Source organism: Stenella coeruleoalba (genome assembly GCF_951394435.1).
Source record: "Stenella coeruleoalba genome assembly, chromosome: 6".
In the NCBI taxonomy this organism is placed as follows: Eukaryota; Metazoa; Chordata; class Mammalia; order Artiodactyla; family Delphinidae; genus Stenella; species Stenella coeruleoalba.
Genome location: NC_137151.1, coordinates 77,866,506 through 77,882,273, shown reverse-complemented (window position 1 = coordinate 77,882,273; position 15,768 = coordinate 77,866,506). Strand labels below are relative to the sequence as shown.

Below are 15,768 nucleotides of genomic sequence, written 5' to 3'. Positions count from 1 at the left end.
TTGAAAAGATACACAAACCCCTATGTTTATAGCAGCACTATTTACAATAGCCAAGACATGGAAGCAACCTAAATGTTCATCAACAGATGAATGAATAAAGAAGACGTGGTACATATATACAATGGAATACTACTCAGCCATAAAAAATAATGAAATAATACCATTTGCAGCAACATGGATAGACCTAGGTATTATCATACTAAGTGAAGTAAGTCAGAAAGAGAAAGACAAATACTGTATGATATCACTTATATGTGGAATCTAAAATATGACCCAAATGAACTTATTTACAAAACAGAAACAGACTCACAGACATAGTGAACAGACTTGTGGTTGCCAAGGGGAGGGGGCTTGTGGGAGGGATGGATTGGGAGTTTGGGATTAGCAGAGGGAAACTATTATATATAGCATGGATAAATAACAAGGTCCTACTGTATAGCACTGGGAACTATATTCAATATCCTGTAATAAATCATAATGGAAAAGAATATGAAAAATAATATATATATATATATGATGGTATCACTTTGCTGTATACCAGAAACTAACACAACATTGTAAATCAACTATAGTTCAATAAAGAAATAAATTAAAAAAAAACCAAAACCCAAAAAGGCTTCTGAAATTTATTTTAGGTTTTGATAAAGAGAAATTTGGATTAGAGAAAAGTTGTGAGGATACATGTTAGACAAAGGGGATATTTGACTTATGTGCAGGGGAAGGCAAACACACTTTATTTCAGATAATTGTAGAACCATTAAAACAACTGGCTCATTTTTTTTCCCTCATGCTGTTAAGACTTAAGATGAACAGGAAAATATATTTATCAAACAATCTATTATATGTACTCCTCACTTCTTCCTTCTAGTTTATTGAAAATTCCACCTACATTTTCTTTACAGAGCCCCCCCAAAGGCTCTATTATTAACTGTTTTTATATTTGTTTTTTTCCCTAAATTTTACTTACTAAATCATTTTTCATCTAATTCAGTTATATAATTTTTGGCTTTCTTTTGTTAAATGACACTAAATAATTGTAGGCCAGGCAAAGTTGGTATACTCACTTAAATGACTCCCTACCTGCCATCTGTTGTTTTTTTCTTTTCTCCTAAGTGGAACAAACTTCCTTCTGAAATAATTTACTGCAGTCCCAAATGGCTGTTTATGGTCATTTTAGAGATAAAATTCCATAAACTCAGGTTAGCACTGACATTTTATAAGTGCTGTCAAGTCAATGCTGGGGGATGGAAACCATCTCACTTGGTGCTCTAAAGTGGAAGCATCTTTTGTCTGCTTATTATTGACTGTGATAAATGGCTGGATTAAAGCAGCGAAATGTTTCACTGATGCAGAGCAAAGGTGACTTCCTGTTTTGTTTTAGGGTTTGTTTCCTTCTCTTCTCAATGAAGGCTGTGTTTTCTGACATTCTGCAATCCTTTTGCTCAGTAATTTCCCATTGAAAGGGCAGAGTAGGAGTGCCTCTGTAGGTCATTCATTTACAATTTGCCCTGAAAAGGGAGGAAGGGGGAGAGGGAGGAAAAGAGGCGGCTCATTAGTGGAAGGAGCAGACCAGGAGGGGATCTGTTTTCCATTTTCTTTTCTAGATTGAGCTTATTTGGATGAAAAGGGTTTTATTGTTGTCATTATCATCATTATCATTACCAGTGTAGTGTAATTTTCCTACACATCTCTCAAGTGTTAGGTGAAATTATTGGTGAGAAGAGTTAATAAATGCCATTTTATTTTAGTGAGTAAAATTGGAAAAAAAAAATGCCCAGGTACTTTAAAGCAATTTTCAATTCGAAGCTTAAAAAGCAAAACTCAAAAGTTTTAATTCTGCAGGGCAAAGGAAAAACAAAATATCAACAACAACAAAAAACCCACCCATACCTTGCTTCTGGTGGCCTATTTGTAATTATATAGCATTTCTTCTCCTTGTATGAAAGGCGATTTCCCTCCACCTAGTTACTCAAAATGCAGACCTCTGTAGTCAGGAGCTCTGGGTTGATAAGGCTCCGACACCGCTGCAGGGGTCCCTGTTTCCTGCGACTTGGACATTGAGTGACGTTGCTTAACTCTTCCCCCCTCAGGTCTGACTTTCTGCAGAGCCGGTGATCACAGAGGTGAGGCTATAGTTTGCTTAAAGGAAATATCTCCAGGGAGCGTGGGGCTCGGGTGGGTTCCCAAGTGGGGAACTGGGGGCACTCCTTCGTGGGGATTTGGGGTGGGCTCTTCAGTGAGAGGCCGGGGGCTCTCCTTTGGAGCCGGGGGTGGGGGGCTGACGGGGTGCTCCCCCGTGTGTGGGTGGGGAAGAGGTGGTCGTCTCAAGTCTGCTCTGTCTTGGGTTCTCGCATCCTCACTGCTTCTCCAGGCTTCCTTTTCCTCCGCCTCCAACCCACAGACCTCTCTCTGGACCCCTCACTCCCTTCCCGGGAAGGGGAGCGAGCGCTGGAGGGCTGGGACTGCACCGGGGCGGAGCTGCCTGTCGGGTCAGTAGGTAGGAAAGTGAAGAGCAGAGGGTCGGAGCCACGGACCTCCTGTCGAGGCTCCTCCTGCTGGTGCCCTCCTGCCTGCGGCTGGCTGGTCGCAGTTCACACCAAAAATTGGACCTTCTGCTCAGCCTACAAGACTTGCAAACTCTTCCTGCACCGCCCTCCCGCATTAGGAGTCTTTGCCCTCAGGTTCCCCCCTTCTCCAACCCCCCTCCGGTCCTCCTCCTCACGTGGGAGAATTTCATGCTTCTTTTAGCACCTTTTTGTAATCCAGGGGAGGTGACACCCCAGAGCTCCAACTACCTCAGCTGAATTCTACTTTTGTTTTTATTTCTTCCTCGCTTCCTCTTGTTTCCTCTCATCTGATTCATCTGCGAAGTCCGATGCTTCTGCCAGAGGGAGCGAGGAATAAATAGATGCTGCGGCCCCAGAAGGCTTAGACGTCGGGAAAGAGCAGCCAGAGCTGCAGGAGCGGCAGGGGCGGCGGCGGCTGGAGCTCGGCGAAGCTCGTGGTACCCCATTGGGGGAATTTGATCCAAGGAAGCTGTGAGATTGCCGGGGGAGGAGAAGCTCCCAGATCATTGTGTCCACTTCCAGGGGGGAGGAGGAGACGGCGGAGCGGGCCTCTTGGCGTCCTCGGCACTGCTGCACCCTGCCCCGTCCCGCCGGGATCATGGTCTGCGGCAGCCCGGGAGGGATGCTGCTGCTGCGGGCCGGGCTGCTCGCCCTGGCTGCCCTCTGCCTGCTCCGCGTGCCCGGAGCGCGGGCGGCAGCCTGTGAGCCCGTCCGCATCCCCCTGTGCAAGTCCCTGCCCTGGAACATGACCAAGATGCCCAACCACCTGCACCACAGCACCCAGGCCAACGCCATCCTGGCCATCGAGCAGTTCGAAGGTCTGCTGGGCACCCACTGCAGCCCGGATCTGCTCTTCTTCCTCTGCGCCATGTACGCGCCCATCTGCACCATTGACTTCCAGCACGAGCCCATCAAGCCCTGCAAGTCTGTGTGCGAGCGGGCCCGGCAGGGCTGTGAGCCCATCCTCATCAAATACCGCCACTCGTGGCCGGAAAGCCTGGCCTGTGAGGAGTTGCCGGTTTATGACCGCGGCGTGTGCATCTCTCCCGAGGCCATCGTCACTGCAGACGGAGCCGGTGAGTCCTGACACTGCATAACCTGCGGCGCCCCCCCTCCCCCCCGCCCAAGCGCGTCCTCCAGCCGCTTACTTCTTGGAGTCCTTGTTACTCGCCTTTACTCTCTGATTTCTGTCTTTTCTCTTTGGATCACCTCTCTTAATGTCTCTGTTAATTGCTGCTCTGTCGAGCACCATGCCTTTTTTTCTCTCACCTCATCACCCTTCCAACGGATGCACTCTATTTCAATAGGCGATCTGTATTTCTAAAACACTCAGTTCCCTCCACTCCCATTACACTTCTCAACACTGCCCCTTCGCTTCTTCTTTACGTGTCCAAGTAACCACATCTCCTATAGTGATGCTTTTTTCTTACTTTCTTAATTTGTTTAGAATCACTTAACTTTCTTGCCTGATTCTCTTGCATTCTCAGTCATCAGTTTTCTATATTCCTCGTGTTTAGCTACTTGTCAAGATTGTATGGTGAAAACAGAGAACTGAAAAACTGTTTTCTTCTAATCGTTGAAAATGCCAAGATAGTTCCAATAACCTTACTCCAACCCACAGATGTTAGTGGTATGTGTTTGCTCAACATCCAGTTTGAGCAATTACCTTCACCTTAAATTTCCCCCTCCTTTCAATGAGATAAATTGTCCTTCCATTCCAGACTGAAATAGCTGGGAAACATTGCCATCCACTGCTAATTAGCTCCTGAGACTTCCTGCAGCCACAGAGCTGGCGGAGTGAAATTGCTGGGCTCCTTTCACATTCCCACATGCCTTCAAGTCATTTTGTAAATGACATATGGATGAAAGGAGTTATATTTAAGGCGTGTTATCATCATACACTCATGTAATGTTATTTTTAATCTGACCCCTTATCCCACTCTTAAGCTCTGCAACTAATTTGTCTTTGATACTTTATTTTATGCCCTTTCTCTGTGTGCATCAACCACCGGTTCATTTCATTTCATTTCTTTCCCTACTGTAAAACTTTATTACAGTTCTACAGTAAATGGAATCGATCACAAGTTGTTTTCTCACTAGTGTTTGGTCTAATTAGGGAAGTCATAACTCTTAAGACCCCAGCTAAATCTAGTTCATTATAGTCTGTTTAATTCTAACTCAAAATCATTCCTACCAATTACCCCAAACGTGAAAATTTCACCCTTCATATACTTTAAATATAAACCCAATCTTTTATGATTGGTCCTCTTTCACACCCTCCCCAGATCAACTCTGCCCTTAGATGTGATGTCTTTATACCTCCTTCTCTGTTCATTTCTGGGGCATCAACTTTTTCTTCTGCCTCTCAACTTGCTCAGCCTAAGCTCATGTCCTTAGTCCGTTTCTAGGTAAAATAGTTCTTGGTGGTCTGGGAATTGATTTGGAAAAATTGCATTCTGTGCACACTGACCCACTTAACATACAGTGAGTGGGGAGGGGAAAAGTACTTGTACAAAACCAAACTGAACAGAAAGATTTCAAGAGCTTTTTGATGGTCACCTCAGTTTATCACCTTTGACTACCCTTATAGTCGTCTTGATTTTAATGATGAACCAACAACTGGTTGTTTAAAATAATCAAAAAGAAATGTATTTCTTATTAATCTTTGGTCTAAAAGAGCACTCTTGAGCTTTTGTACTCATTAACGTTACAGGCTGTGCAGACACTGGGAGAGCTCAGTTGCTGCCCTGGTCTGCCAGACGCTTAGATTAGTTAAATGCTGATGCTCTTCTCAGGCCAAGGGCTAGGAATGAGGTGGCCGTGGTTCACACTGAAATGCATTCCTCCTCTTGCTCTGAAACCTCTCTTAGAGATGCACCTCAAATGAGAGAGGTTTGGCAAGGTTAATGGCTCTCAAAAGCCATGGTCAATATGAATGGAAAGCAGTTTCCTTAAGTGTCCCTTAAGTTACCTATCATCAGACCAAATGTAGAACAATTGCCTCATTGAAGCCCTCAAATAGGACATGCATGGAAACAATTTGTCAGTCCATGGAACCTGATTGCTAAGCTGCTTTCAAATGCCATAATGTGCTTTGCTGACAGCATCCTTGCTAGAAAAAGAAGTAGGGGTAGGTGGCAGTTGGAACTGTATTTTAGTGATGTTCTCCCTTCCCTTTCCCTTTACCATAACCCTCAATGTGAATCAGAGACTGTGGCAGGAGGGAGCTGAAGGGGAGGTGGGGAAGGGGAATGGAATGGTGGATTCCAAGGCCAGCTTGCTGAAAATTACACTCCCTATCCTGGGTCAAACTGTCAGGCACCTGGAATTACTTAGGAACTACCACATGTGGCCAGTTTAATTTACGATGCAATATACTCCTTGGTTCAGTGGGATATGGTAGTTCACAAAGCAGGGTTTTTTTTTTTTCCTTCCTCTAGGTATAAACACAGTTCCTATGTCTTATGCTTAGAATCTAGCAGAATATAAAAATGAGGTCTCCCTGAATAAAATGGAACCACCTTTTACTTTCCTTCAATGTCAAGAGGATTTTCAAATCATACCATTCACTCAGATCTGTTCCCTTGTAGTACATTATGACTCCACCAACAAGTTTAAGGACATTTTACAAAGCAAAATCTTATTGAAATGAAATATTGCTTCAAACTACTTTTTGTTTTGAAATATTAGGGGCAAACATAATTTTATAAAGAAAAGATCGTATCTTCCTGATTATTACTAAGAAATTCACATGAAGTTTATTCTTTTTCCACATTTTATATTTACTAGAGAGTTGAGACTGCATGTACACCTGCTTTATCTGAGAATTCGGTTCAATTTAGTCATTCAGCCAGTTAATTAAGACATTAGTCAAATCTTTAATATTGTATAGTGAGTAAAGGGTATGTGCTTGGAATGGGGCAGACTAGGTAGGTATTGCATCTTGACTCTGGCCCCATACCAACTGTTACTATAGGGAAATGATATAACCTCTCCAATTCAAAGTTTTCTAATCTGTAACATGGGGACGTACTGCCTACATCCCATGGACATCTGGTACATAGTAGGTCTTCAACAAATTGCTGCTGTTGCTATTGCTATTTTACCATTATTATCATTGTTATTCAAATTGATTTTTTGTTTGTTTTTTTGGACAAACATGGTCTGTTGGTAAATGCAGATACGGCCTAGATCTTTATCAGTTCAACTCTGGGAAACAAGCTTCACACTGAGAACTAACTGGGAAAGCAGATCTTATTTCTCCTGAATATAAACTTGGTATTTCATTGTACACAAATGGACCTGGACCTCAGGCTCAAGAACAAATCCCTTTGGGAGCAATAGGTATAAAGAATGAGTCTGATGGATGTCTGTTAGTTACAAATAGTTTATCTCAGAAATGTAGACGTTGAGTGTTTAAGAATATTTATGGTATGATAGTTAACTGGTGTTTATACAGCCTCCTGGTTTGCCATGCCAAGGGCTTTATAATCGCTCCTCAGTCATTGCTGCTTTTTGTTGTCACCCCAGCTCTTGCCCAGCACATTTCTCCCAGCCCTCTCTCGCCTGGCAGAGCTGTGCCAACTTTCACATGCATGCACTGCTGTTTAATCATTTCTCCACTTTCTGGGGAACAGACAGCCTTTTCTTTAGCCCTGTTCTACAAATATTTGAGGGGCCAAATACCAAGAAGGGAGAATTATTTAGTGTGATATGAGGAGGAAAATGGAATGGAAAGGAGAAATGGACATTTTAGATCAAGACTAGAGAGAAAACATGATTCTAAAGCTTCTTCATAATGTAAAATATCGAAAGGCACTCTGGATGGGGTAGAGAAGAGAATTTTAGAATGCGATGATATTAAATTCTATTTATAGCTAACACAATTATCAGTGGTAATGGAATCTCATGTAGTTTCCAAATTGTATTTCAATAATTCACTTTTATCTCGTTCCCACAAAATTCTAAATAGTTGTTTGCTATAAATAGAAAAAATGACTAAGTTATATTTGTCCTTTCTCCTCCTACTAGGTGTATCGAAAGAGGAGACCAAGAACCACCATACAGAGTTTTAAATGATTAAGAATTGGCTATATATCCTCAGTTTAAAGAACACCAGTTTTAAAGTTATGGGCCCTTAGTTGGAATCCCAGATTTGCCATTAATGTTGTACCTTGAGCAAGTCATTTGACTTTAACATTGAGATTGTGAAGAACAAAAAGAAATATTCATGTGAAGTGAATGATAAATGGTAAATCAACATTAATGTGATTGGGAAGAGGACGTGTCATTCTCAGAACAGGAATCATTAGCGGCCACGGAATAAGAACTAACAACACCTAGTATGTTCCAGGTGCTGTTCTAAGTGGGCAGTGCATATTAATTTATTTAATTCTCGTAATAACTGCACAGTAGGTATAATACTATTACTCTTATCTGCACAGAGGGAAGCTGAAGCATCTAGAGAAGTTAAGTGCACCAAGTCCATAAAGCTATTAATAGAAAGAAGATTCAAACCAGGACCTATTTTAAGCTATATTTCCTCTCTTATGAAGAAATAGGTGATACTAACTGTACAGAGAATCTGTGTCTTTCAACCATCAGATTTCAGTTAAAGGAACAAGTTTTCTTCATTGCATTTCAAAAGCCCATTTATATATGGCCTAAGAGAATAGAAGACAGTCCTGGACAATGGATTCCAAGAGATAAGAGACAAGTACTTCTCTGCACTTCTGAGACAGCAGAAGACATACATTCCAGACTCTCCTGTCTAACCCTGAGCCCCTCAGTCTCTGCAGGCCCCAGAGTGAACTCATTATCTCCTTACCTTCATATGACTATTCTCTTCTAGTATTTTCTATATTGTTAAGAGGCACCGCCACACCCATACTCCAGGCCTGGGAGTCAGCTTTGCTTCCACTCTTTTCTTTATCCCCCACATTCAATAGGTATCAAGTGCTATTAGATCTACTCTGAATCCAGTTCCCTCCCCTTCTTCCCTAATGGTACTTTCTTTGTTTTGGCCTCACCATTTCTTCCATGCATTATGGAGCTAGAATGATAATTGGCTTGCTGACCTCCAGTATGATGCCTCCCTATTCCAACAGGGTGATCTTTCTGAAGTACAAATCTGTTGTTTAAAATCCTTTGATATCTGCCTCTAGTCTTCATGATTTCATGCCTTCTTACCTCTCTAGTTTCCTTTCTCTCTGCTTACACCACTCTATTAGCCCCACTGGAAGACTTGCAGGTCCTTTGATGAGTCCTGTGGTTTCTCACCCCAGACCTTTGCATGTGCTATTCTCTATTTGGAAAACCCTCCTTTCCTTCTCCAGCTCTTTTTTAGAACTCTTCTCCTGGAAACCTATATGACCCCTACCTGAAATCCTTGGGGCATTAAAACCTACTACTAATACCCACTATTTTAATTTAGGATAATTTTGTTAGAATCCCTAAGTTTAACTTTCTGAAAACATTGTTTTGGATTATTTATGATCAGAAAACTTTGGTTTTCTCTCTTATAATTCTAACAACTGTTGTCTAAGCACTTTAAAAAGTGTAGAAACATTTTCCTATGAATAAGAGTAAAAGAAGAAAACCAAGCTCCCAGTTTCAGCTGCTTCAAAGGGGTTTTCTTTTTCCAAGAGAAGAATTTTATCTTTCAGTTTTATTTCAACCTTTTGACATTAAGCAATTATTTTAAATGTGGATCAATATACTTTTTTAATTTACGGAGAGATCATCTTTGTATAAATCATATGCATATTATCACATGAATATTAGACTTATTCAAGAATAGAATTCATAGTATCTGACCTGAGTGGAACCAAACATTTTAGAATCAAGTCTTTGTTGCCTAATTATCTATATTTTTATTTGGTGACTGCCATCTTTCCTAGGATATAGCTTTTTTTCTTATTCTTTATTAATTTTTTTGGCCACACTGCAGGCTTGCGGGATCTCAGTTCCCCAACCAGGGATTGAACCCTAGTCACAGCAGTGAAAGCCCAGAATCCTAACAACTAGGCCACCAGGAAACTCCGTAGGATATACCTTTTAAAATACCAGCTAATGATTACTAAGCCTGGGAAAGTAATTCATTAGTTGTAATTTTGGGTGTTATTGTTCTAAAATGGTATTACCCCTCCTTGTTTAATTTATTCATGATATGACCTGTGAAGAAAAAGGACCGAGGAAGAACATTATTTTCTATTAGGATAAACAAAGGCATTAAACTCATTTAACATAAAGTGTTAACACAAATGTAAAATGCTCGTGTAAGTGTACTGAGTTGAAGTGTCAGTAAGAACATATAATTAGGCAGCATAGTGCTTTGCTGGGGCACTCAGTGTTATTCATTAGAGGCTGATTTCTAAACTAGAACAAAGAAGAACTTTACATAATTACCATTTTCATTACCATTTATCATTTTATCATTTTCTGGGATTTGGGGATCATGAAAGGAGTTGATAGCACATTCCAATTATTACTGTGTCTATTAATTGCACTGGCTTGAGTAGTCCCCTGGATGGTAGGTTTCCTTTATGCAAATGAACTGTTTAGTGTGCAGTTAACCCAGAGCACAAGAATGCTTTCTGCATGCTTTCCTTAAGTACTAAGAATTAAAATGTATGCCAGTGAAGTGTGATACATCTGTTTATTGAAGAGGTGTATTTAGTTCTTTTAGCCATCAAGAAATGTGTTGGGTGAATACCTAATATATTCATGGGCTTTAAAGCTACAGGAAGTTTTTGTGAAACTCAGAAACTTTGTTTATTAAATACTGAAATAGTATGCACAGTTGATGAAGATTCAAAAGAGTATATCAACTGTCAATCACATAAAAGAATACATTGTGTCCTTATTTGACCTACAAATGATAGAGTGTCAACCTCACAACACTAACAAGAATCAATTTCCTTGAGACACCTGGGTTCTTACCCAAATCAACTTGTGACTGAATTAGATTTTAATATGGGAATTCTTGAAATAATAATGAACATGTTATGATTCTTACTTTATTCTATCACCTCCTTTCAGATTTTCCTATGGATTCTAGTAATGGAAACTGTAGAGGGGCAAGCAGTGGTGAGTATATCACTATCTTCCTGGTTTTCTTTTGTGGTCAGATTAGTCTTGATGTTACCTAGATGTTCAAATCTTATTTGGGGAAGTTTGTGTCTTATATTTGCAAAGTAAACAAATAAAAATATTTATTTGTATTAATTTTATTTTTTAAATTAACATGGTAAAATTTGATCTTTTGTTTTGGTGTATAGGTCTATGAATTTTAATGCATGTTTAGATTTGTGTAACTACCACCACAATCAGTATACGTAACAGTTCCATAACCTCAAAACAAACAAGAAAACCCCAGTTTCCTTGAGCTTCTCCCACCCTTAACCACTGGCAATCCCTGATCTGTTCTTCATTGCCATACTTTTGTCTTTTTGAGATTGCCATATGTGGGATGATAGAGTATGTAACCTTTGGACATTGGCTTCTTTCACACACAAAATGCCTTTGAGATTCATCTAAGTTTTTTTTTTTAATTTTTATTTATTTAATTTATTTATTTTTGGCTGCATTGGGTCCTTGTTGCTGCGCGTGGGCTTTCTCTAGTTGCGGCAAGTGGGGCTACTCTTCATTGCGGTGCGCGGGCTTCTCATTGCGGTGGCTTCTCTTGTTGTGGAGCATGGGCTCTAGGCACATAGCCTTCAGTAGTTGTAGCACGTGGGATCAGTAGTTGTGGGTCGCGGGCTGTAGAGCACAGGCTCAGTAGTTGTGGCTTGAGGGCTTAGTTGCTCTGCGACATGTGGGATCTTCCCAGACCAGGGATCGAACCCGTGTCCCCTGCATTGGCAGGCAGATTCTTAACCACTGTGCCACCAGGGAAGCCCTCATCTAAGTTTTTGCATGTATCAATAGTCCATTCCATTTTGCTGCTGAATATTTTATTACTTGGATGTATTACCATTTGTTTATCCATTTATGTCTTGAAGGATATTTAGGGTGTTTCCACTTTTTGGCTATCATCGACCGAGCTGTTATAAACATTTGTGTATAGGTTTTTGTGTAAAGTAAGTTTTCATTTCTCTAGGGTAAATACCTAGGAATATGATTACTGGGCTAAATGATAAAGATATGTCTAACTTCATAAAAAACTGCCAAACTGTTTCCAAAATGACTGTTCAATTTTGCACTAGCAATACTTAAGAGTTCTAGGTGCTCTGCATCTATGAATGGCTTTAGTTGCATCCTGCAAATTTTGGTAGGTTTTACTTTGATTTTTCTTCAGTTCAGAATGTTTTATAATTTCCCTTGAGATTACCTTTGTGATTCATGCCTTACTTAGGATTGTGTTGTTAAATTCGGTGCTGTTTGGAGGTTTTTCTTTTCTTTTTATGCTATTAATTTTTTATTCTAATTCCATTATGGTCAAAGAATATAATTTGTATGATTTTAATCTTTTAAATTTGTTAAGATTTATTACATGACCCAGGATATGATCTATCCTGGTGAATGTTTCATGTGCACTTTGGAAATATATATTCTGGTGTTATTGGGTGGAATGTTCTTTAAATGTCAATTAGATTCATTGATTGATACTTTTTTTTAGTTCTTTTATATTCTTGCTGGTTTTCTATCTACTACATCTATCAATCACTGTGAGAGAAATGTTTAAGTCTCCAAATATTGTGGATTTTTCTGTTTCTTTTTTCAGTTCTGTCAGTTTTGTTCCATGAAGTCAAAGGTGATATTATTTGGTGTGTACACATTTAATATTTTTATGTCCTATTGGTGAATTGACCCTTTTCATGATGCAATGTTCCTCTTTATCTCTGGTAATTTTCTTTTTTCTAAAGTCTATTTTGTTTTATGATAATATAGCTACACCAGTTTTCTTTTTTTTTTTTTTTCCTCCAGTTTTCTTTTGATTAGTGTTTGCAAGGTGTATCTTTTTCTATCCTTTAACTTACCTACATCATTATGTTTTAAATTTCTTCTAGACATCATATAGTTGGTTTTTTTGTTGGTGCTGGTTTTCTATCCATTCTGTCAACCTTTGTCTTTTGATTAGTATATTTAGATCATTTACATCTGCTGTAATTATTAATATCTTTGTATTCAGAGCCACTATTTTATTTGTTTTATGTTTGTTCCCTCTCTTTTTCATTCCTGTTTCCAATTTCCTAGCTTTCTCTTGGGTTATTTGAATGTATCTCTCTCTCATTCTCTCTGTCTCTCTGTCTCTCTCTCTCATGTGCACATGTGTACACACACACACAGACACACCCATGTATGTGTCTGTCTGATATATATATATATATATATATATATATCTTTCCATGAGACAATGTAATATTCTCTCTTTGAACCATTCATGTTTCTTTCAAACATTAAATATGTTTTAAACAGCTCAAGAGGAGAAAAATAGCCTACTGTATTTATACAGATGTTTATAATTTCTGTTGTTCTTCCTTCTTCCCTGATGTTCTAGTATCATTTCCCTTGTGTCTGAAGAACTTCCTTTATACTTCTTTTAGAGCAGTTCTGGTGGCAGCAGATTCTATCAGTTTTCCTTCATCTAAAAATGTCTTCATCTCATATTCATTCCTGAAGGATATTTTCATTGGATATAGAATTCTGGGTTGGCAGTTCATTCAGTCCTTAAGAAATGTTAGTTCATTTACTTCTGTCCTCAGTGTTTCTCATGGGAAATTGGTTGTCATTCAGATCGTTGTTCTCCTGTAAGTAATGCATCAGATTTCTCTGGTTGCTTTCAATAATGTTTTCTTTGTCTTTACTTTTTAGCAGTTTGATTACAGTATGTCTGGACATTGATTTCTTTGGGTTTATCCTGTTTAGGGTTAATTGAGCTTCTTGTATCTATAAGTTTATACCTTTTCTCAAATTTGGGAAGCTTTCAGCAATTATTTCTTCAAAAAATATTTTATACCACATTCTCTTCTACTTGTGAGTTGATGATGATATGAATTTTAGACCTTTTGATATTTCCCACAGGTCCCAGAGGCTCTGTTCATTCCCTCCCAGCCTTCCTCTGTTCTTTACATTGGATAGTTTCTATCAGCCTGTCTTCAAGTTTACTGACTCCTGCCTTAGTCCTCTCCATTCTGCTGTTGAGCCCATCCAGTGAACTTTTAAATTTCCATTATTGTAATTTTCAAAATTAAGATTTCCTCTTGGTTCTTTATTATATCCTGAATTTCTTTGTTGAGACTTTCTATCTTTCCCTTCATTTCAAGGGTGTTCACCATTACTTTTTGGGGAATTTTTATAAAACTGCCTTAAAATCATGGGTGGATAATTTCAACATTTGTGTCATCTGATTGTCCCATACAGATTGAGATTTTCCTGGTTCTTCATGGGCAGAGTAATTTTTTATTAGATTCTGGACATTTTGAATATTATGTTCTAAGACTTTGGGTCCTTAAAATCATATGGGGAATGGTGATGTTTTTGTTCTAGCAGCAGTCTACCTAACTGGGTTAGGCTGCAAATTCTGACTAGTCTTCTGTGGGTTGTGATTTCAATATCAGTTCCACTTCCAAAGGCATTTGCAGTGCCTTTCAGATCTATCCCATGTGTACACTACTCAGTGGCCAGTGTGAGATCAGGGCTGTGATTTATACCATAGTCGAGTTTTCAAAGTCTATAGTGTACTGTTTAGTGTCAGAGTCACATATACCCAGGGGTGAGCCCAGCAGTTCATAAGCATTTTTATGGGATCATTTCCCAAGCTCCTCCTTCTCTGTGATTGCCTTAGTACTTTTCTGTTCCCTGGGGGCTCCCCCTTTTTGTCCTTTGGCCAGAAAGCTGGAGCTTTATTTATCCCACTGTGATATACTTCCTGTGACTTCTTCTGTATCAGGGGCCAAGTGGTGGAGGACAAAGCAATGGGGGTTTGTCCCAGTCTCTTGACACCACATGTCATCCAATCAGAAAGGAAGGTTCCCCTCCATCGGCATTTTAGGCTTCCAAGGACCTCCCTTGCAGCAGCTGTTGCTGCCACCACTGTCCCACGATTGCTTCAGAGATGGGGATAGAAGAGAATGGAGTGTTAGGAGACCATTTCTGACTTCCTGAGTCAGAACCAGGGGGCTTTTCCTGGAGGACTCTGCATGATACCTACTTGCTGGCTGTGTTGAAACCAGGCTGGGAGGTACCAGAGGTGGAAAGAATGATGAACCCACTATCAGTCTGATGGTACTGAGCTTCTCCTCAAACTTCCTGCTACTGTTTACTTTTCAGAGTCCTTAAGTAGCAACATCTTGTGTTCTGTTTGATAACTGTGTTCAGTGGGAGAGACATGATGGAGTCTACTTACTCCATCTTTCCATAAAATAAACCTTTAAGTGAAGTATGGCATACGTGCAGAAAAGGCACAAATCATAAGCATGCAGCCCAGTGCCTTTTCACAAAATAAACACTCGTATGTAACCACTGCACAGATCAAGATGTATACCATTACCAGCACTCCAGAAACACTTCCTTGTGCCTCTTCCAAACCACTACTTCCACCTTTTTTCCCAGAGGTAACCACTAGCAGAAATTCTAACAGCATAGATTAATTTTGCCTGATTTTCAATTTTTATGAATGGAATCCTAATATATATATAGTGTGTGTGCATGTGTGCGTGCGTGTGTGGGGCTTCCTTTGTTCTTCATTATGCTGTGTATAGCAGAACTTCTAAATTTTCATTGCTATATAGTTTTCTATCATGTGAGTATACCACACTTCATTTATTCATTCTAATGTTCCTGGACGTTTACATTGTTTCTAGTTTTGTTTTGTTTTTTTACTATGACTAATGCTGCATTTGTTTCTGCAGGAACAACTACAATTAGTTACTGTATGAAGTCTTTTTTACTTTCTGGAAATAGTAATGTGCACTGGTTTGGGTCTGTATGTACTGCCTTGTAAGGTGTTTTATAGGTGGAAGTGGAATCTTTAGTAAGTTGTAAATAAATTTGAAACATCAATTTTCATTAGATTGGAAGAGTTTTCACTGTTGATTTCCACTGAATCTTATCAGAGTGACAAGTATTTGACATGAGGCAGTGTGCACCAAACAAACATTTATCTCTTAAAAAACACAAGTGAATTAAAATGATTTATTTAGAATTACGTTGTTACCTTTTTAATGTAATTGAGTGTTCTTATAGTGTCATGAAATTA

The 15,768-nt window shown here is 39.5% G+C and overlaps 1 protein-coding gene across 1 annotated transcript in view; it reads left to right on the top strand.

The window, feature by feature from the left end:
• The first annotated feature begins 3,077 nt into the window (after window positions 1-3,077).
• FRZB (frizzled related protein) overlaps window positions 3,078-15,768 on the top strand; it is a 33,474-nt gene continuing 20,783 nt past the window's right edge. The window contains exons 1-2 of the mRNA XM_079924446.1: window positions 3,078-3,643; window positions 10,608-10,655. Of these exons, the coding sequence (XP_079780572.1) occupies window positions 3,166-3,643; window positions 10,608-10,655 (526 nt within the window). The 5' untranslated portion in view covers window positions 3,078-3,165. The remainder of the gene's footprint in view (window positions 3,644-10,607; window positions 10,656-15,768) is intronic.